This window comes from Lactuca sativa, chromosome 2 (assembly GCF_002870075.4).
Source record: "Lactuca sativa cultivar Salinas chromosome 2, Lsat_Salinas_v11, whole genome shotgun sequence".
Classification (NCBI taxonomy): domain Eukaryota; kingdom Viridiplantae; phylum Streptophyta; class Magnoliopsida; order Asterales; family Asteraceae; genus Lactuca; species Lactuca sativa.
Window position 1 is genome coordinate 161,660,643 of NC_056624.2, and position 26,935 is coordinate 161,687,577.

The 26,935-nt window shown below is 34.9% G+C and overlaps 2 protein-coding genes across 4 annotated transcripts; one reads left to right on the top strand and one right to left on the bottom strand.

Moving 5' to 3' along the window:
- Window positions 1-11,584: 11,584 nt before the first annotated feature.
- On the top strand, window positions 11,585-12,819 carry LOC111916010 (protein SRC2). The gene has a single exon (XM_023911650.3). The coding sequence runs from the start codon at window positions 11,846-11,848 to the stop codon at window positions 12,656-12,658; it is 813 nt and encodes a 270-aa protein (XP_023767418.1). The 5' UTR covers window positions 11,585-11,845; the 3' UTR covers window positions 12,659-12,819.
- Window positions 12,820-20,652: 7,833 nt separating this feature from the next.
- On the bottom strand, window positions 20,653-23,693 carry LOC111916009 (protein PIN-LIKES 3). Of its 3 annotated transcripts, none has more exons than XM_023911649.3 (11): window positions 23,560-23,693; window positions 23,244-23,391; window positions 22,869-22,948; window positions 22,634-22,758; window positions 22,446-22,567; window positions 22,196-22,360; window positions 22,037-22,126; window positions 21,850-21,950; window positions 21,683-21,735; window positions 21,402-21,590; window positions 20,653-21,316 (listed from the first exon to the last, which is right to left on the bottom strand). In XM_023911649.3, exons 2-11 carry the CDS (start codon window positions 23,376-23,378, stop codon window positions 21,192-21,194), a joined length of 1,185 nt encoding a protein of 394 aa, XP_023767417.1. In that variant the 5' UTR covers window positions 23,379-23,391; window positions 23,560-23,693; the 3' UTR covers window positions 20,653-21,191. The 3 variants fall into 3 exon arrangements, with proteins under 3 accessions (XP_023767417.1, XP_023767416.1, XP_042755171.1); XM_023911648.3 differs by having other exon boundaries at window positions 23,525-23,658; XM_042899237.2 differs by lacking the exon at window positions 23,560-23,693 and having other exon boundaries at window positions 23,244-23,518.
- Window positions 23,694-26,935: the final 3,242 nt, after the last annotated feature.

The window sequence follows — 26,935 nt, forward strand, 5'->3', positions numbered from 1 at the left end:
GTTACGTGATTGCATGTTATGTATGAAGACCCCGGGGGAGCCCGTGGCATTGGATGTAATACCATGTGGGGTAGCCCATGGCAGTCCTAGGTGAAGACCATGTGGGGTAGCCCATGGCATTGTATGTAAGGCCATATGGGGGAGCCCATGGCAGTCCTAGGCAAAGACCATGTGGGGTAGCCCATGACACTTTCACAGGTTTCATGTATGCATGGCTTACGTGATATATGTGTAGCTTTTATAGCTAACAGGATATATGATATGTGGTTTGTGTGTGTGTGGTATGCTCTTGGAAACTCACTAAGCATTTCGCTTACAGGTTGTTGATTGTTTCAGGTACTTCAGAGCCGAAGGGCAAAGGCAAGGCGTGATGATGTGGCGTGCACTCTACCTCTCTTTTTGTGTGATGGGACTATCTGATGTTTTCAAAAGTACATTGAAATTGTAATAATTGTGATTTGGGAAACAAATGGTTTGGAAATTATGAATTATGGGAATTGTTTGAGTAATTAAAAATGAAAAAAAATCTTGATAAAAATTGGGTCGTTACAATTACTCTTACAAGTTGATTCCATGCAATCTTCAAAATGTTCTTGAAATTCAGATGTGATAGCCTCCTGTGCCACAACCAGTTTAGATCAGACTGAACACGAGAGAAGAAACAATGACGAAGAGAGTTGTCAACAGAAATCATATCCAGAACATAAATATTGTTTTGTCGATTTGTAGTAAGAACAATGATATTCTTTTGATCAACAACCTTTCCTTATCTCTTGTTAAATAAAACTTCATAACAAGCGTCACATAGTTAGCTGATAGAAATGAGATTATGCTGAAGACGTTTCACGTAAGAGACATTCTTGAAAACAACAAAATTCTATTTGATGGATTGATGGGATGTCAAGCCCACCAAGCAAATTACACCCTTTGATTGGTAAATAAACGTAATATAATGGTAAAAAGGGGTATCGATCCTCGGGGAAATGGTTGTATTCAATCACCAATGCAATTCAATAGAACTAGTGAAATTAAACTAATTAACTACAATTAAACTAAAATATTACTTGAAAACTAAAAACCTTGCAATTAAGCAAGTTGATGAGATGCTCAAATGTTGGAAATAATTGGTTAACTAAGGCAATTCAACACAATGAACATTTGTGTGTTTATCATTAGGATCTAATACAAAGCTTATCCTTCATCCCAAATTGGTTATAGCAATCATGAAGCATGATATGCCAAGATTCCTCATAGGTAGTATGGAGGTTGGGGAAGCCCACACCACACCTTCTTAATTAAGATCAAGGGTCAATTGAAGCAATTAATCCCAAGAAATCAATTAGCCTTAAGAATGAAGGAATCCCCAATTCCTAGAGGATGTCAAATGCTTACACATCCATAAAGGAGATATGATTCATAAGCTAGAGATGATTTCTACCATCATAAAGCCTTTGTTCTAGATAAATTCAATGATCCAATGCAAAATCAATGAAATAAATCAACCATTGCTCAATCAAATACTAAGCTCATGATCAAAGCATCAAATAAGCATAATAATTGCAAACTAGAATCATAAACATGGAATAAATTGATAATCAACATAAATCCTTCAAAACCCACAAACATTCATTGGTTTTCAGCCAAAGTCAACCAAATGAGAGTATTAGCCACTCATGGCAACAAAGTAACAAGAACAATAATCTAATTGCATAAAGAAACTACCTAAGATTTGGAAAGATGAAAGGAAATGATTTCTATCTCCCAAAATCGCCTCTTGCAGGTCTCCAATGGTGGAAAAACGTGAATGAGCCTCTAGATCTGATCCCCAAGGCTTATGGTGTGCCAAATGACCAAAATGCCCAAAACTGGGCAGTTGCGCGGGTACCCGCACGACGAAAATTCCACCCGCGCAAATGTTGCTGTAATGCTATTGGTCCACCAAGCCACTCCACCCTTCCACTACCAAAGATTCCTTTGGTCCCCCTCCTTGTCCATGTGATTTGAAATGCACCAATCATCATTTAGCCACCAAATGGATGCTCCAAGCCCAAAATTTGAATTTTATGATCCATCTTCACAAGCCCAAATAATCCAAGCCAATAACTTTCAAAGCCCAATTCTTCCTCTTTGATTCCGCCAAGCCCAATAATGCCTCGGGAGCCCACTAAGCCCGTCTCCAATCAACCCGTAACCGCAACAAGCACCGAAAAACTACAAAATATCTCATGCAACATAACAAGCACCCGATACGATCCATACTAAAGAAAAATAAATAAAATACAATGCATTAATGATAAAAAGATCTAAAAATCTAAAATAAACTAATAAAAATAAGGAAATAAAATAAGCTATAATAGATCCATATCCCTTTTGTAGCCCCTTTTCCATTATCTCCACATGTAAAAGTCGGACCATCATTCTTTATGAAATCTTCCAAGATAGACTTGAATCCTATCATATGCCTTGAACAACCGCTGTTTAAATACCAAATATGCTCTTTTCCCTGAAACTAATATATATAATAAGACATAAAACACAAAACGAATGCATATACTACTCACTGACACCTATTTGCAAATGGTCACTCACTAAAAGATATTACAACAACCATTAGGGAGACAGTTCAACGAGTTTCCCTTTTTGATTCACTTATCATTATGAGTTCTGATATTGTCAGTGCGAACGAATTCCTTTTCAAAAGTGCACTCGCTGACTTTGTGAGAGGCATCACCACATCGATAACAACCTTTGATTCTAAAATTCTTTCCATTAAAATTAGATTTTGATTTCTTTTTAACTGCTGAATTTAATTTGAGAGTTCTGGAACAAGGGATGTCATCGATGGTATGATTAGATACTACCTTTTCGTGAGGTTTCCCTTTTAGCTTGCTACCAGATGCACCATCAATGGATGATTGATGCATAACAACGATATGACCTTTATTGAAGACATCGATTGTAATGCTCGTGTTTCTAGGTTAGGCATTAATGATGATATAATAATGTATATCAACCTTTGTAATTTGTTTTGAAATAATAAGATGTATTATTTGAGTATTATGTGTTTTATACTTAATTATTATGATTTAATAAGTTAAGGATAAAAATAAGCGTCGAAAATAAATATTAGATGAACCTGATATCTATGAAGAAAGTTATAGTGGTTGAAAAATGGATTTCGAAGATATAAAGAATACCAAAATCCGAGTTATAATGAAGAAGTTATGACCTGTCGAAGTTTTGCGACAGAACCGGCACGACGTTGTCTGACTTAAAAAATGAATTTACAGTAAAGTGCTTTTTAGCATTAGTAATATAAACGAAAGTCGTAGTGTTCATTAAACCAAGAGCGTGAATAAAATAAACGCCCAAATCTGACTTCATATGAGGAAGTTATGATTTGTCTAAGTTTCAGCTTAGCGGTATGTAACCTAAAACTCAAATTTTAGATCGAGTGATCTTTAGCCGAAACAACTTAAACGAGAATCGAAGATCTCATCGATGGTAGTTTAACTGTAACAAGACAGACGAAAACAGACGTCAGATGAAGAAGTTATGAATTTTTACCAAACTTTTCATGTCCCGACCTGTTAAAAATATAACTTTAATAATAAACTCAAAATTAGCAGACATAGTCTAAATGAAACTTGTAGAGCATAATCTCACCTACGCGTGAATATAAAGAATGTAAAAATGGAGCTTGTATGCGAACGTTACGAATTTTTGAAGTTTAAAAATTCGAAGTACGCACAGTGTACTCGTGTTAACGGTCCGAGATTGGCCACGTAGCCCTATTTCTTAGAATGCGAGACATGTGTCATAGCCTTGACGCGTCCGATATGATCCCCTCATATGCCCAGTGTACTCGATGTACGCCCAACATACTAGTTGAAGAAGGAGTACGCCCAACGTACTCTAAAGTTACACCCAACGTAACTCGGGTGTTCAGCCCCTATAAATAGTGATAGAGGCCAGCCGATTTTTGGTTACGAAATTTCACTCCTCTCACCTTCTACTTTCCTTTTTGTTACAATAAATACCCCCAAGACTATTATATCATCCTAGCATCGAAAGCAAGCTCTGGAGAGCCCGAATATCTCGAGAACAAGAGTTTTCAAGCCGAAACTCTGTCCGCATGAAGCCCGGTTTTTGGGAAAACATCCTGGTTTTATCAGAAACGATCGTTTTAAGAAAAGATGTGTTGCCCGATTATCGTTAAATCACATGAGTGTATAGTCACTTTCATCTTACACATAGATATGAAGTAGTTTGTATAAAATACATGCTATGTGAATATATATTGTTTATTTATTGAGATGGATGTTGAATGAATGATTTATACAGGTTTTAAATTATTTAAAATGTATATGTATTTTATATCGACAAAAATGTTGGTAAAACATGGGTAGATGAAATAGTTGGTATGAGATGAAAGATAAGTTAGATAAATGAGATGATTGGTGATATAGATCATGAGATTAGGGTGATGGGTGAAATATGAGAAAAGCCCTTACCTAAATGTTGGCCCCCATCATTCAACAAAGTATGGATGACAACCATGGACTATTCTAGACGGTCCATGGAACACTAGCAGGCTCGCAACCTATACATGTTGTGAACTATATGTTCATCAGATGTACTCTAAAAACCCATTGACATGTATTGCAGGTGGATTCTTGTGAATAATATTGTCGATAAATGAGAGCTATGGACTTAGCACATGTTGTATAAACCCTGGCAGCTATGGACTTAGTGCCTGTTGTATAAACCCTAACAACTATGGATTTAGTGCCTGTTGTATAAACCCTGACGACGATGTACTTCGTGACTATTCCTTAGGATGTATCCTTAGGAATGAGTGATAGATGATTCTTAGGGTAAATCCTTAAGAAATAATTAAGACATAGTTATTTGTTATTAATTCGGGAGTATGGATTAAGACATGGTAATTTGTTATTAATCTGGGAGTATGGATTAAGACATGGTTATTTTTTATTAATCCGGAAGTATGGATTAAGACATAGTTAATCATCCCTAGTCCAAGAGTATGGAATGGGCACAATTATTGATCCAGGAGTATGGATCAAACATACCCGATCCGGGAGTATGTATTAGGTAAAGAGGTTGATTTTAGATCTAAGAGTATAGATCGTGTCGTTGTGAGGATCGATAGAGTGGGGCAATAAAGAGGATAATGGGGATGGAAAATTGAGTTGATTGTTTGATGTTTAAACATAATAGATTTATTTATCGTGGGTTGAAAACCCTATATGCTCACCAGGCTCCAAAGCCTGATCCACTCAGCATTTTATATTACTGGTAGTGGAACAAGAGCATAGTTGGATGATGACGAGGGATTTTGGATTATAGGCCAGTAGATGTAAATAACTGTTGTAAGGCTTATATCGTACTATTTATGCTTTTGGTATGTCTTGGAACATGACATCCCGAGGTTTTGTAATATAATGAAAATACATTTCTTTAAGAAATGCTTTGATAAATTTTTATCATATTTTGTTTTGGGAACAAATTCCGCAACACCTTTTGGAAGATTACTCTGATTTTATTTTAAAAACATAAACTAAATCGGTCTTTTCTGGCCGAGAAATTTGGGGATGTCACATCGATCATATCAAGGTCCATGAACTCAAGAGCTTCCATGGCCTTTGATTTTCATGCAGAGAAGTTATGTTTATCAAATGACAAAATCTTGTTGCAAACTGTTTATTTTGGAGTAAAATAGGTTGAGATCATTAATTGAGTGTATCAAAAACCTTCTCTGATACTAGTTGAAGGTTTTTATCAATCGAATACACTTCAAGTATTAAGAACAACCATAAAACTAATCTAAGTAAAACAATAAACTGAAAGTAAATAAAACAAAAGTTCTACACATTGTTCTTTCACAACGAAAAAGTTTTTTCTTCACCAAGAAGACAGGTTTGTCACAAAGACGATTGACACAAAGCCATGATCACAACATTAGGGTTTGCCCTAATGTTGTATATATACTAATCTATACATTTATATCCCATGATTCAAGGGATTGTGTCTAATCTATACTAAGAATCGATCTTATCACAAAGATACCAGATCTGTGATCTATTCTATACTTATCTATATCATTACCTAATATACAAAAGATTACAATCAGATAACTGTACTATAAGCTGACGTTGATAAGCTTGATACGTTGGCACTGTAGATGTAGTAGACGTTGATGCTGATCTATCAGTGTATCGTGTGTTTGACTCATCAGATCATAAGATGTGACCTTACAGAAACCCTAGCCCCTTTTGAGTGTTGAAAGCTCCACCTCTATCCTAAACCGAATTTTGGTGCTCTTTTGGTGATGCTTGTGCTCTAGAGTGAAGAAGACTAAAAAAGTTTGGTATTTGGTGTCATTACAAGTGAAGATTCAACCATCTTTACACTTATGGACGTTTGTAAGTCCAAAGTTCATTTTTTTATTGGTTTTCATCTTGGTATCTAGGAATATTTAGTGTCCTGGTCCATTATATGATGTTTTGGCCCCATGGATGGTTTGATCTTGGGAGTTTGGACAAATCAAAAAACTTAGAATCATATTAGACTTCAGATCTAATTTTGTGGTGGAGTTTAGAGTGCATGAATGAGCTCTATTTACTCCAAACTTGAAAAAAGGTGCATTCTTGAATCTAGGGGTTTAGATCTTGGTTGTTTAGAGCCTTGGAATGGATAAAGTTGGAAAATTTGTCCATTAAGACACTTGTAGGATCCAAATTTGAGAGTTAGAGGGCTGGACTTAAGGGATTAATTCATTTTTAGAAGTTAAGTTTGGCTACAGGGCAACATGCCTCCTAGGCCGCGATGCGGTGGTAGCTGAAATTTTGTCCTTTCGTGACCACGACTCGGTCAAGTGCTTTGGCCGCTACGCAATGAACCGTGCTGGTTGACCATTGAATTTTGTAGAGTTTGAATTTTAGTCAAACTTGAGTAGAATTTGGTATTATGACTAAGGGATGGTTTTGGTTTGACATTAGGTAGCTTACATTAGCTGTTCGGTTGTTGTTGAGTTATGAGAACTCTTAGTCTAGACTTTCTTGCATGTTCCTTGTTTGGTTGTGGATTTAGAGTATGATCATCTGTTCGACTGTCTATCTTATATCTAATTACATAAAACTGGGCATTCATTTTGTAACATCCTGAAATCAGGTATACCTCCTTGGCCCTTCTTCTTTCCTGAAGTTGTCAGTTTTAGCCCTTGTATAGTTTGTGTGATGATCGAGTACGATGGGCGTGATATAGAGTACGCCGCGCGTACTCGTGAGTGTATTCAAGACGCGGAGGCTGCCTAGTACGCGGGGCGTACCAGACCCAGAATGAAACCCTAATTCTTAGCGAGCCCCCTATTTAAAGAATGTTATGGCCTCATTTGTGGCCACCATTTCTAGAGACTTGCCCATCCAAAACCCTAACCCTCGTTCTTGGAGCTTGAGAGTGCCCTTGAGAGCTTTTTGGTGTGTTCTTGAGCCATAAGAGTGGAAAGAAAGCCTTGGAGAAGAAGGAGTAAGAGCCCAAGCACGTGGATCTGAGCTTAGCAGTGTGAGAAGCTTCATTTGGAGGTATAAAGCTTCAAACTTTCTTCCTTTTCTGTTGTGTGTTCTTATATGGGATGTTTTAGGGTTTTTGTCCCAAAAGTTAATGTCTTTGTGAGTTGATGAACTCTAAGAACCTAGATCTGTCCCTTGCTAGTGTATTTCATGTTGTAAAGTCATAAAATCCAATATTGGTCATTAAGAACTAACCATGCATGGGATATGGACTTGAGAAAGGAAATGGATGGAGGTTTTGAATGTTTAAAGTCAAACCAGCCATGCAAAGGCGTAAAGCCTTCGACTTTATGGATTAGGAGGCTGTAAGGGGTCCAGATCTGCATTTTGAGCCAAGTTCATAACTGATTAAGACCATAAGTGAAGAAATAGTGAAATTGGGATGTACGTTGAGCGTAAATCCCAATACGCGGGGCGTAGGGTTCAATCAGCCCGATATCAGCGTAGTGGACGAGTACGCCCAGCGTAGGAATCTGGTACGCGCAGCGTACTCGCAGACGTTGACTTTTGTTGACTTTTAGGGTCCGGTCAACAAAGGGACTTTTGGATTCAAGAAGGGGTAAAATGGTCTTTTACCCTTCTGTGAGAGCCTAGGGGGTGGTCTAGCTTAATGAGTGCTGTTATTCAGTAAGAATTTTTGTTTATGTGTATTAGACGGAGGCTAGACCAGAGATTAGAGTTCGAGATTATTCCGAGATAGTTTGAGGTGAGTCTTCTCACTATACCTTACCTAGAGTGGTAATTATATGTGATCGGAAGGTCGTATGTGCTTATGTATGATATGTGATATATGTTTGATGTGATATGCTATGTTATGAGTTGCCTGGTTCGGACCGGAAGGTCGAGAGGGCTTGGACTGGAAGGTCAACAGAGTTGGGCCGGAAGGCAACAGAGTTGGGCCGGAAGGTCAACAGAGCAGGACCGGAAGGTCATCAGGGTAGGGCCGGAAGGTCTACCCGAGTTGTGGAGCCGGAAGGTCCACTGAGACACATTGGCCGGAAGGCATCATAGATCTATAGCCTCGAGTGGCTAATTTATATGCATGTGGTCTTTTGAGGAACTCACTAAGCATTCGTGTTTACCGTGTTATGTGTTATGTGTTTCAGGTACCTCAAAGGATCGCGGGAAGGCACCGACGTGATTGACATACACTCGGGACATTGATCTATGATTGTGGATCCTGGATTTGATATGATGTTTAGAAAACTTTGTTGACTATTATGGTGTTTTATATAAAATGACATGTGGTTTGTTTAATTAAAAATAAAAAATTTATTTGAAAAATCATGTCGTTACACATTTGGTGATATGCTAGTTGTAGCGTAAAGTAGAGTATTAGCCCCTTATATGATGTGAACATGTTGTAGTAAGCTGTTAGACGTGTGGACTAGTTTAGAAAGTTGCTTGTGATGTTGGATTGTTTGTTTGTCTGTTTTTTGTATATGTCAACATATCTTGTGGTGGGTTGAGGGTGGTCTTTCTTTGTATGGTAGGCCAAGATACTTGAGCAAACCAACATTACACTGAAGGCCAGATGCGAACCAACTTTATGCTACAGGCGAGTTGGGAGGACCAGTCATGGATTGAAGGCCAATGTTTGTATGCTTGTATGTATATTGTGATGTATGGTATTTTGGGGAACTGACTAATCTTTAGCTTACATTTGTGGATTAAATGTTTCAAGTACTTCAGATGATCATCGAGGGCGAATGTGTGACTGTACACACATCGACAACTTTTGTATTTTGTGATTCCACATTAATGATCATACTTTGAATTTTGGGGTGTAAACTTTTGGAACAAATGGTTTTATGATATTACTTTATGAAAATGGCTACTTTTACTTAAGATAAAAATTAAAAGTTTTGCCTTGAAAATTAAGACGTTTCAAGTAGTGGTCGAAGAAAATATGGGAAAGCGTAAAAAAGGTGAGATGATGAAAACCACAAAGAATTTTGATGTGATCCACAACATGACGATGACTGTGAGAATCGGTAACCTTATGTTTGTAAAAAATTATTATAAACACTTGTAACCTTGTAATCAGTTTTATAGTTAAAAATCGAGCAAATTGCAAAATGGTCCATATGGTTTATTGTTTTAGTGGGTACAATCCAAAAATATTTTAACTTGTAAAAATAGTCTTTTTTACGTGGTTTGCTTTTGGTTAAGATCCTGCGATAACTATCATACACTTTTAAATTAATATTTACATTTTAAATATTTATTCCATTAATTTAATAATTAGAAAAAATATATACTATTCACAACCCCAACCCACCCCCTCTTCGTCGTAATACTCTCTCTCTCTCTCTCTCTCTCTCTCTCTCTCTCTCTTCTGATCACTCCTTCACTAAAACCTAACATTATTACTTTTATGGGATTGTAGACAACATTGAACACCCTTACGTCCTCATCTGATCACCAACACTGTTAACCATCCTTCCTTCCCCTGACCACCCTTCTCTACTCCTTTGGTCATTAACGTCGTCGACCACCCTTCACTCCTCATCCCTTCACCAACACTTGATTTGTAACGAATCTCCATCTATGTTTACCTTCCCTAAACTAGTTACAGATCTGAAAACCTAAAGTTAAAGCTGCTTCATCACACCATCTCTCTCTAGTTGATCACCAATTTGGAATGAGGATGGATCTTCCAAGTCGAAGTGTCTCTACATTTTCCTTCCCACTTTATCTTCTTTCTTCTTGTTCATCACCGACATAAACTCCCTATGGCTAAGCTATCTTTTTTGTCTACATATCTTTTTGACATGTTTTGTTTGCGTCGCACATACTAAGCACATACATTAGCTTTTGACGCAAATGTTAACTAGAGTCTTTTAACCTCTTCAGACATCTTTTAACTTAAAAAACACAATTTCTTAACAAAAATCGAATGTCTCTTTTTATTGTTTGAATGCTTGTTTCTTGTAACCTCTTCAAACATTAATATTTTTTTTTTTGTTACAATGCCCCTTTTTTCTAACCTCTTCGGATAATAACACTTTTTGATCGAATGTTTTTTTTTTTTTATTTCTCCATTTTAACTACAACGAAATAAAATAAATATCAAATGTATCTGTTAATTCATACAATTTACTTTCATTCTTTTATATTACGACATACTGTTTAAAATATGACCTATATTATCCTATTGTCATTAAAATACAAAATAATTTAGGAGACACATTAATCACAATATAATGTCACAATAAAAAATATAAGAAGTTGGTTATGAAAAATAAAAATGTTATATGATAATAAATAAAATTTCATCTAGATTTGCTACCTATTTATAATAAAGTAATAAAAATAAATTAAGAAAAAGATTTTTTTTTAGAGAAAATATTGACTAAAGTAAAAGGCCCGTATAATTTAAATATTGAATCTCTTATATGAATTGAAATTTAAAGAAATTTGATTTTGATAAAACCTTTCAATATTATAAAACTAGAAGTATTTAAAATTTAATACTGAAAAACTCTTTTAAGTTTAAAAATCAGTATTTAGTAACCAACAAACGTTAAAAAACAAATAATTTTCTTCTTACAAACTCTAGACGATTGGTTCTCTTCTATTGTAAAAGTTTGAAGATGTAATCCGCAGACTACATATATTTTACCTCGGAAAAAACAATCAAACACTAAATCCTTTCTATTCAATTTTGATTTTGGTATGTATATGTCAAAATAGTTCTTCAAATTCTTGAATTGAGAGTAACCGAAGATGATAGTTTGTCTGGCCCGGGAAGAGAATCACCGGCAATGGTGGGTGCTGATGAGTGAGTCTTTTTTTCTAATTATAAAACTATTAGAATAAATAATAAAAAATGTAAAATATTCATTAAAAAGGTAGATACACGTTACCATTTATACGAAGATATTTGTCCTGTAAGCCACAAAAATCAACATACCTATGACTATTTTTGTAATCTACTCTATAAAACTATAAAACTAGTGAAATGAAAAGACCGAAAATGTAAAGCTTTTTCTGAATTTTCCCTAAAGTTACTAATTTCCATCAAAACAAAACCCACACGGCCTCAACTCGGTTTCAAATCCTAGTTGGAACAGTTGAACCGTTTATTGCAGTTTCATGCGAACAAGGTTCGCAGTTGACAGTTATTATATACTTAATCGCTAAGATCATTCTTTCGTCACCTTCCTTGCTGTTTCCTTTCTCCCAAAGTCGGTTTACACAAACCCTATATAAATCCACCCCACCCCAATCTCTACTTCCAACAATCAACCATGAATTACAGAACTTTAGACCTGACACTCATCTCAGCAAAGGGGATCAAGAAACCTTCTCTCACCGGGAAACCAGACGTCTACGCCGTAGCTTACATCTCCGGCACCACCAACAAACAAAAGCTTAAAACCCATGTTGACAAAGATGGAGGTTCCAACCCTACCTGGAACTTCCCCATGAAGTTTACAGTCGACGAAGCCGCCGGCTTACAGAACCGCCTGACACTCGTCGTCGAGATCAAGGCCGTCGGGACGTTCAGTGATAAGAATTTGGGAGAAGTTCGTGTGCCGGTTAAAGAGCTCTTGGAAGGCGCGTCGACTCAGCAGCTTGTGAGTACTTATCAGGTGAGGAAGCATTCCGGGAAGCCGAATGGGTTTCTTAGTTTTTCGTATAAATTTGGGGAGAAGTTTTCCGGTAAGGCGGAGGAGCCCGTCATGGCTTATCCTCCCGGTATGGCGGTTGGATCTAGTGCCGCGTATGCGCCGCCGTATGAGGCAGCAGGTCGGTATTACCAGCAGGCCCCTGCCGCTACTGGATATCCTGGATATGCGTACCAACACCAGCAACAACCGGGTTATGGTGGTTACCCTCCGCCACCGCCGCCAGGGTACGGTGGATATCCTCCGCAGCAGGGATATGGGTATCCGGCGGCAGTTCAGCAGCCTCCGAAGAAGAATAAACTTGGTATGGGGTTAGGAGCCGGTTTGCTAGGTGGAGCACTGGGTGGACTTTTGATCGGCGATATCGTGTCGGATGGTGGCGGTGGATGTGGCGGTGGAGGATGTGGTGGAGGCGGTTGTGGCGGTTTTTGATGTTACTTTCCTGATATTGGGATTTATTTATTTTTTTTCTATAATATTAGTATGTAACTATGTATGGTTTGTTTGTTGCCCTCTTGATTGTAAATGGCTTAAATTCATTAATTCGTTTCACTACAAGATATAAATCAATTTAATATTTTATAGAAGTAAAATACCTAATCTTAGTAGTGTTACAATGTGATTACGTTTTCCTTGAATGATATAATTCATGTGGTACATGATAAAGATATAAACCAATTTATTTTAACTTTATAGAATACTCAAATCTTTTTATAGATTTTAAAATTCATAAATGAGTAATATTTAGCGTATTTATTCCTTAACCTATGCCTTTTTACATTATAGGGTAAACAAAAACAACAAAATTGTTGGTTATTAACTTATTATGTCAAAGTATAGTAAATAGTAAGACAATTGATAGGAATGTAATGATATTGATCCTATGTCATATCACCTTATATAACTTCTATTTATTAGTTTAAATTTGTCTTAATAGAAACAAAATATTATTAATAAATACAATAGTCAATTTAACAGTAAATATTTATTTTATTTAACATTTAAATAGTAATAACAACAAAACAAATATTAATTACTCTAAAATGATCATTTTTCTCGTCCTCAAATCGGTTTCAAATATTTTCAACTAAGAATACTTCCAGTTGAATAAATCGTTGCATGACTTTAAATATCTTGTCATACATAAAGAGTGAACTTAGGGAAGTTTGGGTATAAATATAGTAAAATTAACATCATCTATGTACTCAAATTTAAGAAATATATGAATTGTGTTTATCTTCCATTGATTACACATGTTCATCATTTTCATGATTATAAATGTTCTTATTATTTCATTTTATGGTCCACTGATAATAGAAAATTGTGATTGTAATACCATAAACTTTTCCACATCTTTTTTTTTATCAAACTCTTGTTTGTTTGCAAACAGTATTTTTGGTCCTCAGCTAAGAATAGGATTGCTTTGGAAAAGACATCTCACTTTGAATAGATGCTATTTGTAAGTTAGTAAAGGCTAATTGGAGTGAACGTGGAAACGGAGTGTGCGAACACCATCCTCGGCTAGGCATCATGAGCGTCAATGTGAAGTTTCGTGGTTTCGGCTACGTTGCATCACTTTTCTCTCTCTCTCTCTCTCTCTCTCTCTCTCTCTCTCTCTCTCTCGTACGTTAAAACCACGCATGTGGTGGTGGTTGAGGAGCATGGTTAACGTGGTGGTGAGGTTGAAGGTGGCCACGTCAGACCACTCCCCCTCCCAATCCCGATAGCCTAACCTACATTGAAATTGTTACTATTGACCCGAAAGGTAACCTAATATGTTTTCCTACTAATACCTCATTAAAGATAAGATTTTATTAGGAGAACAATCTAACACCTTGATTTCATTTAACCTAGAATATGGGAAAACGTGCAATATCCACAAATCAAACGACAATAAGTTTATATGATTCATCTAGAACTTCACAATTAGAGAATAATCGGTTCAACCTGATTTTATATATATATATATATATATATATATATATATATATATATATATATATATATATATATATATATATATATATATATATATATATAACCAAGAATTACACATTCACAAATATAAATCCTTATCACAATCAACTATATTATAAAGTCATATACATAAGAGTTGAGAAATATGTGATGGGTTTTCTAAGCATCTATACACGAAGACTAGGCAATGGAGCATTCAGTATAAACCCTAAATGTACATGCACCATAGATCTAGATTTTAATATTATAACAACGTACTTTCAAAACTATGAATTTAAACTATCAAAAGGGAGAGATTTACTAACATTTCAAGTATAATCGTATATACTTGTGAATCCTTGAAGATCTTGAGTTCCCTTGTCACTCTTGGAAGATCTAGTACCCAAAGTAGGAATGCCTCTAATGGCTCATATCCAAAAGATTAAAGCCCTAGAAATTTTAAGAGAGAGGAGAACGGTTATGAAATCCGATAATTCCAACCTTGGGGAGAGTAGGATCCGATTTTTGGTAGCCTAGAGGGGTCTTTATATAGTTTTGGTAACTTATAGATAAACCTGATTTGAATCGATTAAATAATCAAATTTAATCCTGATTCAAATCCTTATCCTTATCTGTTACATGGAAAGATTCTGGAAGCCTTTTAGAAGCACTCAAAACCGTCCACATCTATGGATTATCCAGAATGTTCGTTTTGCTCAACTATTGAACAATTAACATTCAACATTTGTACCTTTTAAATGAATCCAAATAATTCCAAATTAGTTCTAATTATTTCAACTAGTTTCTAATTAATTTATTAACTTGTAATGAATTAATAAACTATTAGTCTCATTCTCTCAAATTCTTTTCTAACTATTTTAGCTTTTAAGGGCAATCCAAAAATGACTTTGTTATTATTCTCAAAGTTATATCAATCCGTTATGACATTGGATACCTATTTTCAATAGTATGAGTCTTCAAGTTGAGAAGATCAACGTCATATTCTAGTGTGCATCGAACTTGTATCGGGTACTACTAGGTACTACTGGTGTGCATCATCACCCTTCGAGTTGTGTACACTCTAGATAATCTCATCGATCGAGCTTTTCAATTTGCTTTGGAAATGCGTTGTTTTTAACATGCTCAGTGGAATCCAACTATCAATGTCCAATAATCCGATTCAAACGAGTTTTTACCGATTCTTTCACACTGGTTCAATCTGGTTTTTGAAGAAACCATTCGGTTCGATCCATTCTAAAAATTGGCATAAAACTAGTCGTTTTTGAACTACTCTCATTTCCGATTCCTGATTCGATCGGCCGATTCGAACTGGTTTTTAAAACATTGATATTTTGGTATTCTGGGATTAGAACAAACAACATACATGCACCTATTGAGTTTCATTAATCCTAACAAAGAACAAATCCATAAGTAGCGTAAACTACAAAATTTATTCTAAGGCAAGTTAAGATCTAAACCATACAAGGATCTATAGTCTAATAATATGAAAAAAAATATAGTCAAGAAATACTAACCTTTTGCAAAATCGAATTTTCTTGAAGAAACCTTATGGTTGTTGAATTTCTTGAAGCTTTAGGAAGGATAAGCATGCAAAGTAGAATGCCTCTAAAGTGTCATACCCAAAAGGTTAAATGCTAGAACTTGAAATTGATGGTCCTAAGAGTAGTCCACTATATTTCAAGAAGAGAAAAGATAAAAGCCAATATCGAAATTGAGCAGACAATGGATGGAAATATGAGGAGGCAATGGATGGAAATATGAGGAAGCTGGAGGGGTTTTTATAGCTAAAGGTGACTTGGTGGAAAAGAAACCTAATAAGGATAAATACCAAATTTGAATCCTTATTTTATTCAATTCAAAACAATTTCCACCTCCTTCCACAAATGGAAGAATTCAAAAATCACTAGGGATAATCCCTAGCAGATTTCCGTCCTCTCCTAGGGTTCATAATATTCTAGTTATTTAACTTTTAAATAATTAACATTCAGTCCATGTACTTCTAATTAATACCAAATTAATTGTAATTAATTCCAAATCAACCCAAATTATTTTCAAATTAATTTATCAACCTACGAAAAATTAATAAACTATATATCTCTTCCCTTAATATATATTCTAACTCTTTTAGCTCTTGAGGCCAACCCTAAAAGAACTTTGTTATTATTCCCAAAGTTATACCAATTAGTTATGACATTGTACACCTATTTCCAAGGACACCATGAGGTGCGGTATGGGTGATGTGGCACCATCGTGGTGGTTATAGTAACACCATTCCGTCCTTTAAATTCACCACACTTTTCCCCTACTTGTAGAATTCCATTACACCCAAACCCTTCCTACTTTTCCTTTTGTGTTTTTTTTTCAGTTATTTAATATAGTAGTATTTAGTATTAAAATTGAGATGTATTGAGGGGAGACTATTTCATAGGTGAGGGAAGAGTGGTGCGAAATAACATGGCGTTGAGTTGGTAGAATGAAAGTATGGGGAGTGTACCTTTTGGTCTTAGGTTCCCATTTTGATAATAAGAATGCACCGAAATGGCAAGAGTAGAGATAAAAACCGATACATAGAGAGGGATAGAGGAAGTTGGGAGTATGAGCGTGATTTAGTGCAATCTTTGGTGTCAATGTTAAAGAGAGATATGACAAATGAGAGAGATCTTCAGTAAGATCTTTATCTATTTTCAGTGAGTTATGTAGCTAGTGGGATAACATAGGATAGTGGGAGGTAAGATGTCGAGGCTGCATATGAAGTAGATTCAAGATACCATACTATTAGAATATCCATGAGAGAAAGAGAGAGAGAGATAGAGAGAGAGAGAGAGAGAGAGAGAGCGTCTCTATCTAGATACTATCTATCAATAAATTATTTGTTATTAATTAAGAATGGTGAGCCATGGTCTTATCCATAGGATTTAAGGAAGAAAATTATGGAGAATGAGATGTGTTAATTTGATAGGAATCAGACTTGATCCTTGACACACTTACTAGTAGGAAAGAAAATACCATAGAACAAGTGGGTATTCAAGGTAAAGAATAAGCTTGATGGAAGCAAGAGATACAAGTCCAAATTGGTGGTTATGGATTTTCATCATAAAATTAATGTTGATTACAATGAGATATTATCTTCAGTCATGAAGATGACAACAATTAAATCAATCTTGAGTATTGTGGTTGCATAAGACCTACATCTAGATCAACAACTTCAAGATGTAATGAAAGTTATCTTATATGAAGATCTTCGTAAAGACATGTGTATGGAATAACCATAAATTTGTTAGATAATTGGAAAGGAAATTATGGTATGAAAACCAATGAAAATCCTATATAGATTATTGAGAGAGAACCAAGATCATGGTACTTAGAGGAATGGTTATAGGAGATTTGAGAAGGATCATGATTGCTTGTGAAGAAGTTTGCTTCCTCCAATATTATCTCGTTGCTACACGTTAATGACATATTTATGGCTTAATAGACATGCAAGAACTCAACAGGTTGAAGATATATTTCTCTCAAGAACTTGAGATGAGCTAGACAAATACTTCACATGATTGTAGTTAAAGATAGTGTCTGAGACGCTATAAAACTTTCTCAAGAGAAGTACATCAAGAAAGTGTTTGATAAACTCAACATGACATGCTAAAGCCATAAATAAACCTCTGGGAAGTTAACTTAAGCCTAAAAAATAATTATCACAAACAAAAGAGGACAATGAAGAGATGACTAGACTTCCTTTTGCATTGGCAATAGGCAACTTGATGTATGTTGTGGTATATACGAGGCTAGACATTTCTTATGTGGCGGGGATTGATAGTAGGTTAATGTCTAATTCAAGGAAAGCGCATAGGAAAGATTTTCATATTCACACTTTAGTGGATATTAAAATTCAGGGAATTATATAGATTATGTGTTCACTATCAGGGGTACATTAATTAGTTAGATGTCTATATTTAAGAAAAGTGTTTCTCGTTCAACTATAAAAGCATAATACTTGTCATGGTCATTGCAAAAGTTTACAAAGAGATTACTTTTCTGAATGAATTCCTATCACAGTTAGGAAAGAAAAAGAGCATTCTTTATTGTGACAATCAAAATACAATGTAGTTCATCTCACGAATAATCCAACACACACACACACACACACATATATATATATATATATATATATATATATATATATATATATATATACATACACACACACACACACAACAAGGTGGTGAAGATAGAGAAATTGAATTTGTACACAATTGGCCTCGTAAAAGACCAATGAGAAGCATAGACTAGAGAGGAGGAGGTTGCAGAGTGTTGGTTTACAAAATGTACACGCCTTGAATGGAAGTTGATTCATTGATCGGTAAGTGATAGATTTTTGAGTTGTGAAAAATGAAAACTAACCAAACATAGAACGACTAGGGTTTCATATTATTATCAAATGAGAAGTACATGAAAGGAAAAGACATAATATATAGACTAGATAGTTAGGGTTTCTTAGCTAATGGGCTAATATAAAATCAAATACAAAATAAAGCCTAAAATCTAATTAGGTTAACATCCCCCTCCAACTTACAATGCAACAATAATAAGCATTAAGAGTTTGTCACACAAAAAATGAAATCCAAGAGCAGTCAAAGGCTTCGTAAGAATATCAGCAATCTACAAGGTGGAAGGAACATAAGGAATGTAGATAGTTCCTTTCTGGAGATGATGTCGTGTGAAGTGACAATCAATCTCAATGTGTTTTGTGTGCTCATGAAACACTGAATGCTTGGAAATCATTATCGCACTCTCTTTGTCATAATACAAAGGGGTAGGCTGAGAGATGTGAACACCCATATCTGCAAGAAGCTATCTCAACCAAACAATCTCACAAGTAGTGATAGCCATGGCTCGATACTCAAATTTTGTAGAAGAACAAGAGACATCATGTTGTTTCTTACTCTTCCATGATATCAATGAATCACCAAGAAAAACACAATACCTAGTAGTGGACTTATGATCATAAATATCACTATCCTAATTAGCGTTACTATAGGCACACAACTCAAGAGAGGATGTAGATGGAAACACAAGGGTGAGAAACTGAGTACCACGAAGATATCTCAAAATACGAAGAACGACTCCCTAATGAATAGTAGAAGGGGCAATGACAAACTGGCCAACCACATGAACTGCATGATCAATATCCGATCTAGTGACAGTCAGGTAAACCAAACTCCCTACAATGGTACGATAAATGTTTGTATCTGATAAGGGGACACCATAAGTTGGAGAATACTTTGCATTACTCTCTATAGGCGTATCAACTGTAACATTATCCGTGAGTTGTGCGCATTCAAACAAGTCTGAAATATACTTAGTTTGAGATAAAAGAAGAAACCAACAGATGAAAAGGCTGAGAATTATGTAGCCTTACTGGATTCATGGGAGACTGATAACTCCAAGATCAATGGTTCTTCTTCTTACAGAAAGCACACTCGTCAAATGCAACTTTGAGGAGTTTGAAGACTGAGGTTGTTGTGGAACAACAAATATAGCAGGAGTAGCTTTCTTGGGACCTTTGTCAACATGAGACTTGATACGAGTTTCTTCAGCAATCAACTCGTGAACAACCGAATCAACAGTGGGAAGAGGTGTGCGATGCAAGATTAATCCACGAAAGCCTTCAAATTTGAACGTAATGTCATCAAGAACTGAACCAAACGTTTCTCTTCCCTTCTATCAATATAAGGCTTAAAAGCCTTCAACACATCAGGTTCTGTAAGAGCCAAATAATCCCACAAATTCAACATAGCCGCATAAAATTCCTGAACACTGAGATTATTCTGTTGGAGGGCTCGAATATCAGATACTGCTTTGCAAAGTTAGACTAAGTATATAGCCTAGCCAAGTGATCCTAAACCTTCTTTGTTGTATCATACTTCGCTAACTGAGTACCAATAGACTAGATAACATAATTATTAATACAAGTACTGATCTTGGAGTTATCAATCTCCTATGAATCCAGTAAGGCTGCATAATTCTCAGCATTTTTCATCTGTTGGTTTCTTCTTTTCACCTGTAACAATTCCCCACATAGTCTTGTCGCGCAAGAAATTCTTCATAACATAACTCCAATAGGCATAGTTCTTATCATCAAGTTGGATACTAATGGACCGAATAAAATCATCTCTCAGGGCCATATTTCAATAATAGTCAAACAAGAATAATCAAAACAACAGTAAATACAAATAACAACATCAATAATCAATAACTCGAAATCAACAAAACCAACATGTGGAACGAAACCCCTTGAAATCAACAAAACAAACAAATTAAACCAACCAGAATACAGAAACGAGCAGCAACAATCAGTAGTTCGATCCGCGCAACGTCGTGTCTGCTACCACTCGCCCCAAAAACAAAAAATACAGAAGATCAACCTAACTTTGATACCATGAAAACTAACAAAACATAAAACGGTTTGGGTTTCGTATTATTATCAAATGAAAAGTACTAGATACAATAAATGAAAAAAACATAATTTATAGACCAACTAATTAGAGTTTCCTAGCTAATGGGCTAATATAAAACCCAATACAAAATAAAGCCCACTAACAAAAATTCCAACAAAATTTGAGCTCAATGGAGCTCGAATAGTTTGAAAGTTTTCACTAAATGTTGCTCATTTAAACAAACATGCTTAAGGAGCTTGACAAAATCTAACCGAAACGAGCTCAAGTGTGATTGAGCCCCAATAACTTGACAAAAGTTTGCAAAATTTCCACCCTTAATTACATAGATAGCTTTACATATAACATGGGGTTAAAGAGACCTAAAAAAGAATTCGAATTGAGCCTTACGAACTCCAAGTCGAGCTATTTTATTGACCATTAAAAAAATAATCAAAGATTTTGTATTTTGACTGGATTTGGTGTAATGCACGCAATTGCATTGCTTCGTGCACCTCTTTGATATTTCTATGTTTGAGTTGTTGAACCGAAACAAATCAAGCCACGAGCCACATGAAGAACATCGACCAAACGGTAAGTGAGACCGACGCCAAACCATACGACCACATCATAATCACCGAACATTCACTTTCACCAGCTCCAAATAATTGTGTTATCGTACCTATAATATCAACAAATTTCACAACTTGTCATAAAAAATCCAAGATGAACATGTCTAACAAATTTCACAACTTCTACTCTCATACCAATGTTCATGGATGGTGGAACCGCAAACTGTAGTAAAAGAACATAGACATAAAGAGGATCTGGATGCACTAAGCCCAAGTAAATCGCTCCTTTCACGATTAAAATGCCAACAAGTGGCAACAAAACTAACCGAACTGCTACGATTCCAAACACAATTGGTAACGAGACACGAGATGATCCCTTCAAACCTACAAAATGCAAATTATGTCTACTAAACACTAATTTCAAGCAATTGAATACATAAAAAAACTCGATTTATAACTAATCTAAGTTTAGTTACCTCGTAAGAGGTTAGCACCCAAAATCAATGTCATAGTCGGGATTGCAGCGTCTCTGTGACATGGGAATAGGATCCATTAATGTTAGACTAGTTTCTTTCGATGTGGGTCCCATTTCATAACAGGATCTACAAACCAAAAAATCTACACATGCTAAAAAGGATCATACCCTACTAAGGATGCAGAATCTTGGATCACATGAAGAGGAGCATCTGTGCCTATTAGTAGCCTACGCATTGGCCCTACCATTCCAACAACGAGGCCTACAATCTTTACAATAATAGAAAAATTGTTATGCAATGTATTACGTTTCAGGTTAAATAATACGCATGTAGGGGTTGGCAAAAGTAGCATACCGCTGCTGTGGTTGAAGGTGCCAACAACGACTTCAAGTTAATCCTTCTTGAAAAGTTCCCCAAATGTTGCTTCACTGTATATAACATCACCTGATGCATGACATTTAAGGTCAAACTTGTAAGTATATTCTTCAGTCATGAATGAAAGCGAAACAATACCTTCGTTTTTTTCTTGATGTTGAAAGTAGATGAAGATAATGGAATCAAGCTTTCAGTCAAATCCTCTTGCTCAGTTACTGCTTCTGTGACAACATTGTTACCAGAATCTTGGGAGAATACCCGAAGTAGGTTGTACACGAAAGTCCAAACAAATAAAGATCCCATCTAATGAAACACATTGTTTACAACATATAAATATGGCAATTTAACGAGTTTGAAAAGCTAATTATCCATAGAATTAAGTACATACTGCCATAGATAGTGAAGCATACGCCATGGCATACCCATGACAAACATCAGGATCACCAAAGGGACTTCCTTTCTCTTTGCATACAGCTGGGACGATAATCAAAAGCAAATTTCCCAGGTTTCCTGTAATTCAAAATCAAAATTTTAAATTTTTATTCAGCTTATAGGAGGGTATTTTAGGTAATTTACCTGCTGAACAGGTCCCTAAGATGAGGCCCTTGAGATGTTCAGGTGGTCTTGTGATGATCAAAAGCAGCCATCCAAGTGCAGCCCCTAATATGAATGTAATAAGAATATTGACAGGCATAAACCACCTGCATTGTTTTTAACAGTTAATCAAATTGAAAAACATTTTTAAAGACAACAACAGCAGAGAAAATCAAATGAAAAACAGAGAACGTAGAACTCTATAAATAAAACTTACATTGAAATGATGCTTTCGAGAGTGATTGTTTGAGCAAGATTGCTAGCCACGAGTGCTGGATTAGACACAAAGAACACACCCTGATAACATACAAAATCGAATCTTTAATCAAATTGAAAATTTTCTTGAACATGTGCATTTAAATTTGAACCCACGAATATGAGTTCATAATCAGCAAAAGTAGAACATCAATCGAATTTGACAAATCTTTCGAACCATAATTAGTAACATCCATGGGTAGTCTGGAATTCAAGCTAAGCATTTGACCATTGGTAAGTTACAAGTCAACTATGCGCACAATGACGATGAGTAACTTGAATTACCGAATGAGAATTATCATCGTAAGCATTCGTAATAACAAAGGGAAAAGCTTACATTATTGACGTGCTTCCTTGCAGTTTGTCCCAAAATATCAACAGAATCCAAAGCAAGAATTGAGCCGAGTGCAGTAATTATCAGAACTTTGAGAATAGGCGTAGAAGCAGCAGAAAACAGATCCAGAAACCCCATCTGTTAAACAAAACTGTTTCCAGAAATCTCAAGAAACAATCGAACTGCTTCTAAGATTGTGAAGCGTGCTACTAGTATATATATAGAAAAGACAACAAGAAATGGGGAAGACTATATATATAAACTGAAGCAGTAGGGACAATCACCATAAAAATACAACAGCAACAAGACGAGAAGATACCATTAGATCTTCGATATATTTTAAAAAAAAGGAGCTATATTCAGATCTTTGACAAAACCAGTTTGGTAGCAAAAAGGAAGATACCACTCTTCGAAAATTCAAACATTTGACCAAAACAAGTTTGGTAGCCAAAAGAAGGATCGGTTACGTGTAGTTTAATGAACACGACCGCTCCACGTCTATCACATGCATGTGGGTTTAATCTGACAATGACATTCGTAGTGTCAACCATTTTAGGGCTCCACGTTTCTTGGTCAATAAAAAATACTATTGAATCCTATTATCAACTTAAGTAATAATATTTTTGAAATTGAAAAAAGTATAGCTGAATTTTCTTAGGCTTTGCTTATTATTATTTTTGTGTTTTACGTTCGGAAAACTTACAGAGAGATAGAATCAGTATAATGAGTATGTATAGCTTAATAATAATAATAATAATAATAATAATAATAATAATAACTTATATAAATGGTTCGTGTGGTTTCTCAGATTTCGTATGTATTATCCATAACTCTTTTCATTAGACACTAGTCATTTATCCGCGCAAAGCAGTGAGCGACAAATAGTTTATTTCGACAATTAATTTCTTTTCGATGGAGAATGATTATTTTCAAATCAATCATTAGTTTGTGTTAGTAAACATGTCATATTAAAAATAAAGAAAATTCATGAAATGACCAAAACCTTGGAAGAGAAGATTTATAGGAGTTTGTTTAAATTTTAATATTATTTTATTAGTGATTAGTTGTACAATTAACTTAATGATTTGGACGTCTTAAAAAAATTATTATTTTATTCAATCTATTTTTAGAAATAGTGGGATTTGTTTTATAAGATAGTAAAGACTAGGTGTGAGACCCGTGTATTATACGGGTTGATTAAAAAAATTAAATATAAAGATTTAAAATATTAAACATTTTTAAAATAAAATTTTGAAATAAATACGGTTGCAATGATAAATAAGTAGATACTTCCGATCAATACTAATAAAAAAAATAATCGACATATTTTAAAGAAGTGTCTTGAATCACAACTTTCTAAAAAACAATCTCATCTTTTATGAAGACTGTCATTGACTCTGGTTTATTTTCAATGCAAAACATATCGTTAATGAATTATTTTCTTTGAAATGTGACAGTAATCATTTTATATATGTCTAATATATTCTTGAAATAAAAGTATGGTTTCTATATTATTTTAAAATAAACGAATGTTGATTATATAAATTAAAGTACTATATGGTTTTTTTGAAAGACGGAAATTTTAATAAATAAAATAATTTAAAATTTTGAGCAAACAACAGTGTAATAGTACATATAAGTAAAAATACGTCTCCACAATAAAAGAACAAAAAACAAATTATATTACTTCCTTTATCTTGAAATTATTGTCTACACACAAAAAACATACATATTAAAAATATTAATTATCATAATAACTTTCATATAAAGACATTAATTGAATGTCATATGGTTGGATATTTTCCTTTTATTTTTTAATTAAATATTTTATTTTTAACATAAGCTTTCCATATTAATAATCTCCTTATAACTTCCAAAATCATCAGTCTCGTGAAAGCCTCCAAGATGAGTTATGTGTTCTTAATGCCAAAAAATGTTAATTAGTTCATAGGATTTACATTTAAAGGGGAGAAAGTAGAAAAAGACTAATTAATGTTGATAATAATTCTTGATTTATTGCCCAATTAATGTTGATATGAATTCATGATTTATTGTCTAATTTTCCTTATTTACATGTGTAATAAATGTTTTTAAAATGCAAAAAAAACCACAAAATGCCATGTGAAAAAAAATAGAAAAAATGAGAAAAAGCCATGTGACATATTGAATAAGAAGAAGACAAGTGGCAAAAAAAAATTCTTATTTATTAGGATAGATAAGTTGTTTTATCCATAACTCTTTTCATTACACATAAGTTTTGGTGGTTTCAGTTTCTGGTTGACTATTGACCCATATAAAATAATTTTTATGTCTTTTATATTTTATTTTAAAAGATTTTTACACAAAAGAAAAGTACCCCCACCCTACATACCCATACCATAAACACATATACCCACCCCATCCATTCTTCTCTTTGTTTCCAGACTCCTCCACTGCCACTTCGGACAACGATCTTTCCAACGATGAGCTACATAAAATCTGAATTAAAAATCATAAAACATATACATATCCTTATTGAAATCTGAATACTCAAAAAAATCAAAATCAAGATTTAGATTTAACAAAAAAACCTTGTTCGTAGACCATCTCAAAGTTCACCAAGCTAATTAGCTATAGACTAAAAATATAAAGAACGCCAATGTATGCTCTAACTACAAGAATCAATAGCACTAAATAATCCAAAAGAGTTTTATATTGACCTAATCAACGGTTCTTCACTATCAAGTCCTCAATTCATTATGATAAGATCTAAAATTTAAGTAGACAATTTTGATTGGAACTGAAATAAGTAGCTCGATTTGAGAGGGGCAATGTCTCCAATTGATAATGAAAAACTAGAATGAGAAAAGCATGCTTTTATTAACCCATGACATTTAATAGCTCCTCATCCTTTCATCTTCATGCTAACAATTAGGCATAGTAACTCCTCTCCACATTTTCAAATTACCGCTAACTTCCTGACCAAGTGGATCCAACTTAAGCCCAAGAACAAAATTCAGTTGGCCCATATTTTGTAGTTATGACATGTTTCTTTCTTCTCTCATATACTTTAATTATGCCTTTATCATTACTTCCCTCCGATAAAATGGCTTGTCCTCAAGGCGGAATGTAGGAAATTGTTCTGCCAACAGATCATAGGATTCCCAAGTAGCCTCCTCTACTGGGTGATTACACCAAGAGACCAACAATTCTAGAACCAACTGATTAGCCTCAGAAACCCAACAATGAGCTATAATAGAACTCAGTTGCAAGTCAATTTCCCAATCTTTAGTGATTGGTAATGGGTGTTGTTGGTCAGGAGAAAAAGAGCCATGTGCGATTTTAAGTAAGAGAAATTAAATATCCTCCTACCTTTTGCATAATAGAATGCTAGGAGAGATGCCTTTGTATGTCTATTGTATGAACTGGTAGACTCGCATGTTGGTGCTGATTAGTCAGTGATAAATTGGCCTGATATGTGATTCCTTGATGTGCACGGAAGTACCCACTAATTTTAATATTTATAACCTAACAAACTTAGACTAACTATGTACTTGTAAGCAGTGTACCTAGTCAGATTACAATATAGCTTGGGTAAGTTGGGTGTCGATCACAGGGAACGGTGTTATTAATTAATCTATTTACTACTAAATTAATCTAATTATTAACAAGCTAAAAAGGGTTGTTATCTAATTTTGCAAGATCAGACTAACTTA

Coding starts and splice junctions, on each gene's coding strand:
- LOC111916010 (XM_023911650.3), top strand. CDS start 11,846: ATGAATTACAGAACTTTAGACCTGACACTCATCTCAGCAAAGGGGATC.
- LOC111916009 (XM_023911649.3), bottom strand. CDS start 23,378: ATGGGGTTTCTGGATCTGTTTTCTGCTGCTTCTACGCCTATTCTCAAA. Junction 21,736..21,849: donor GATTCTGCATCCTTAGTAGG/GTATGATCCTTT, acceptor CCCATGTCACAG/AGACGCTGCAATCCCGACTA. Junction 21,317..21,401: donor TCCACCATCCATGAACATTG/GTATGAGAGTAG, acceptor TTGATATTATAG/GTACGATAACACAATTATTT.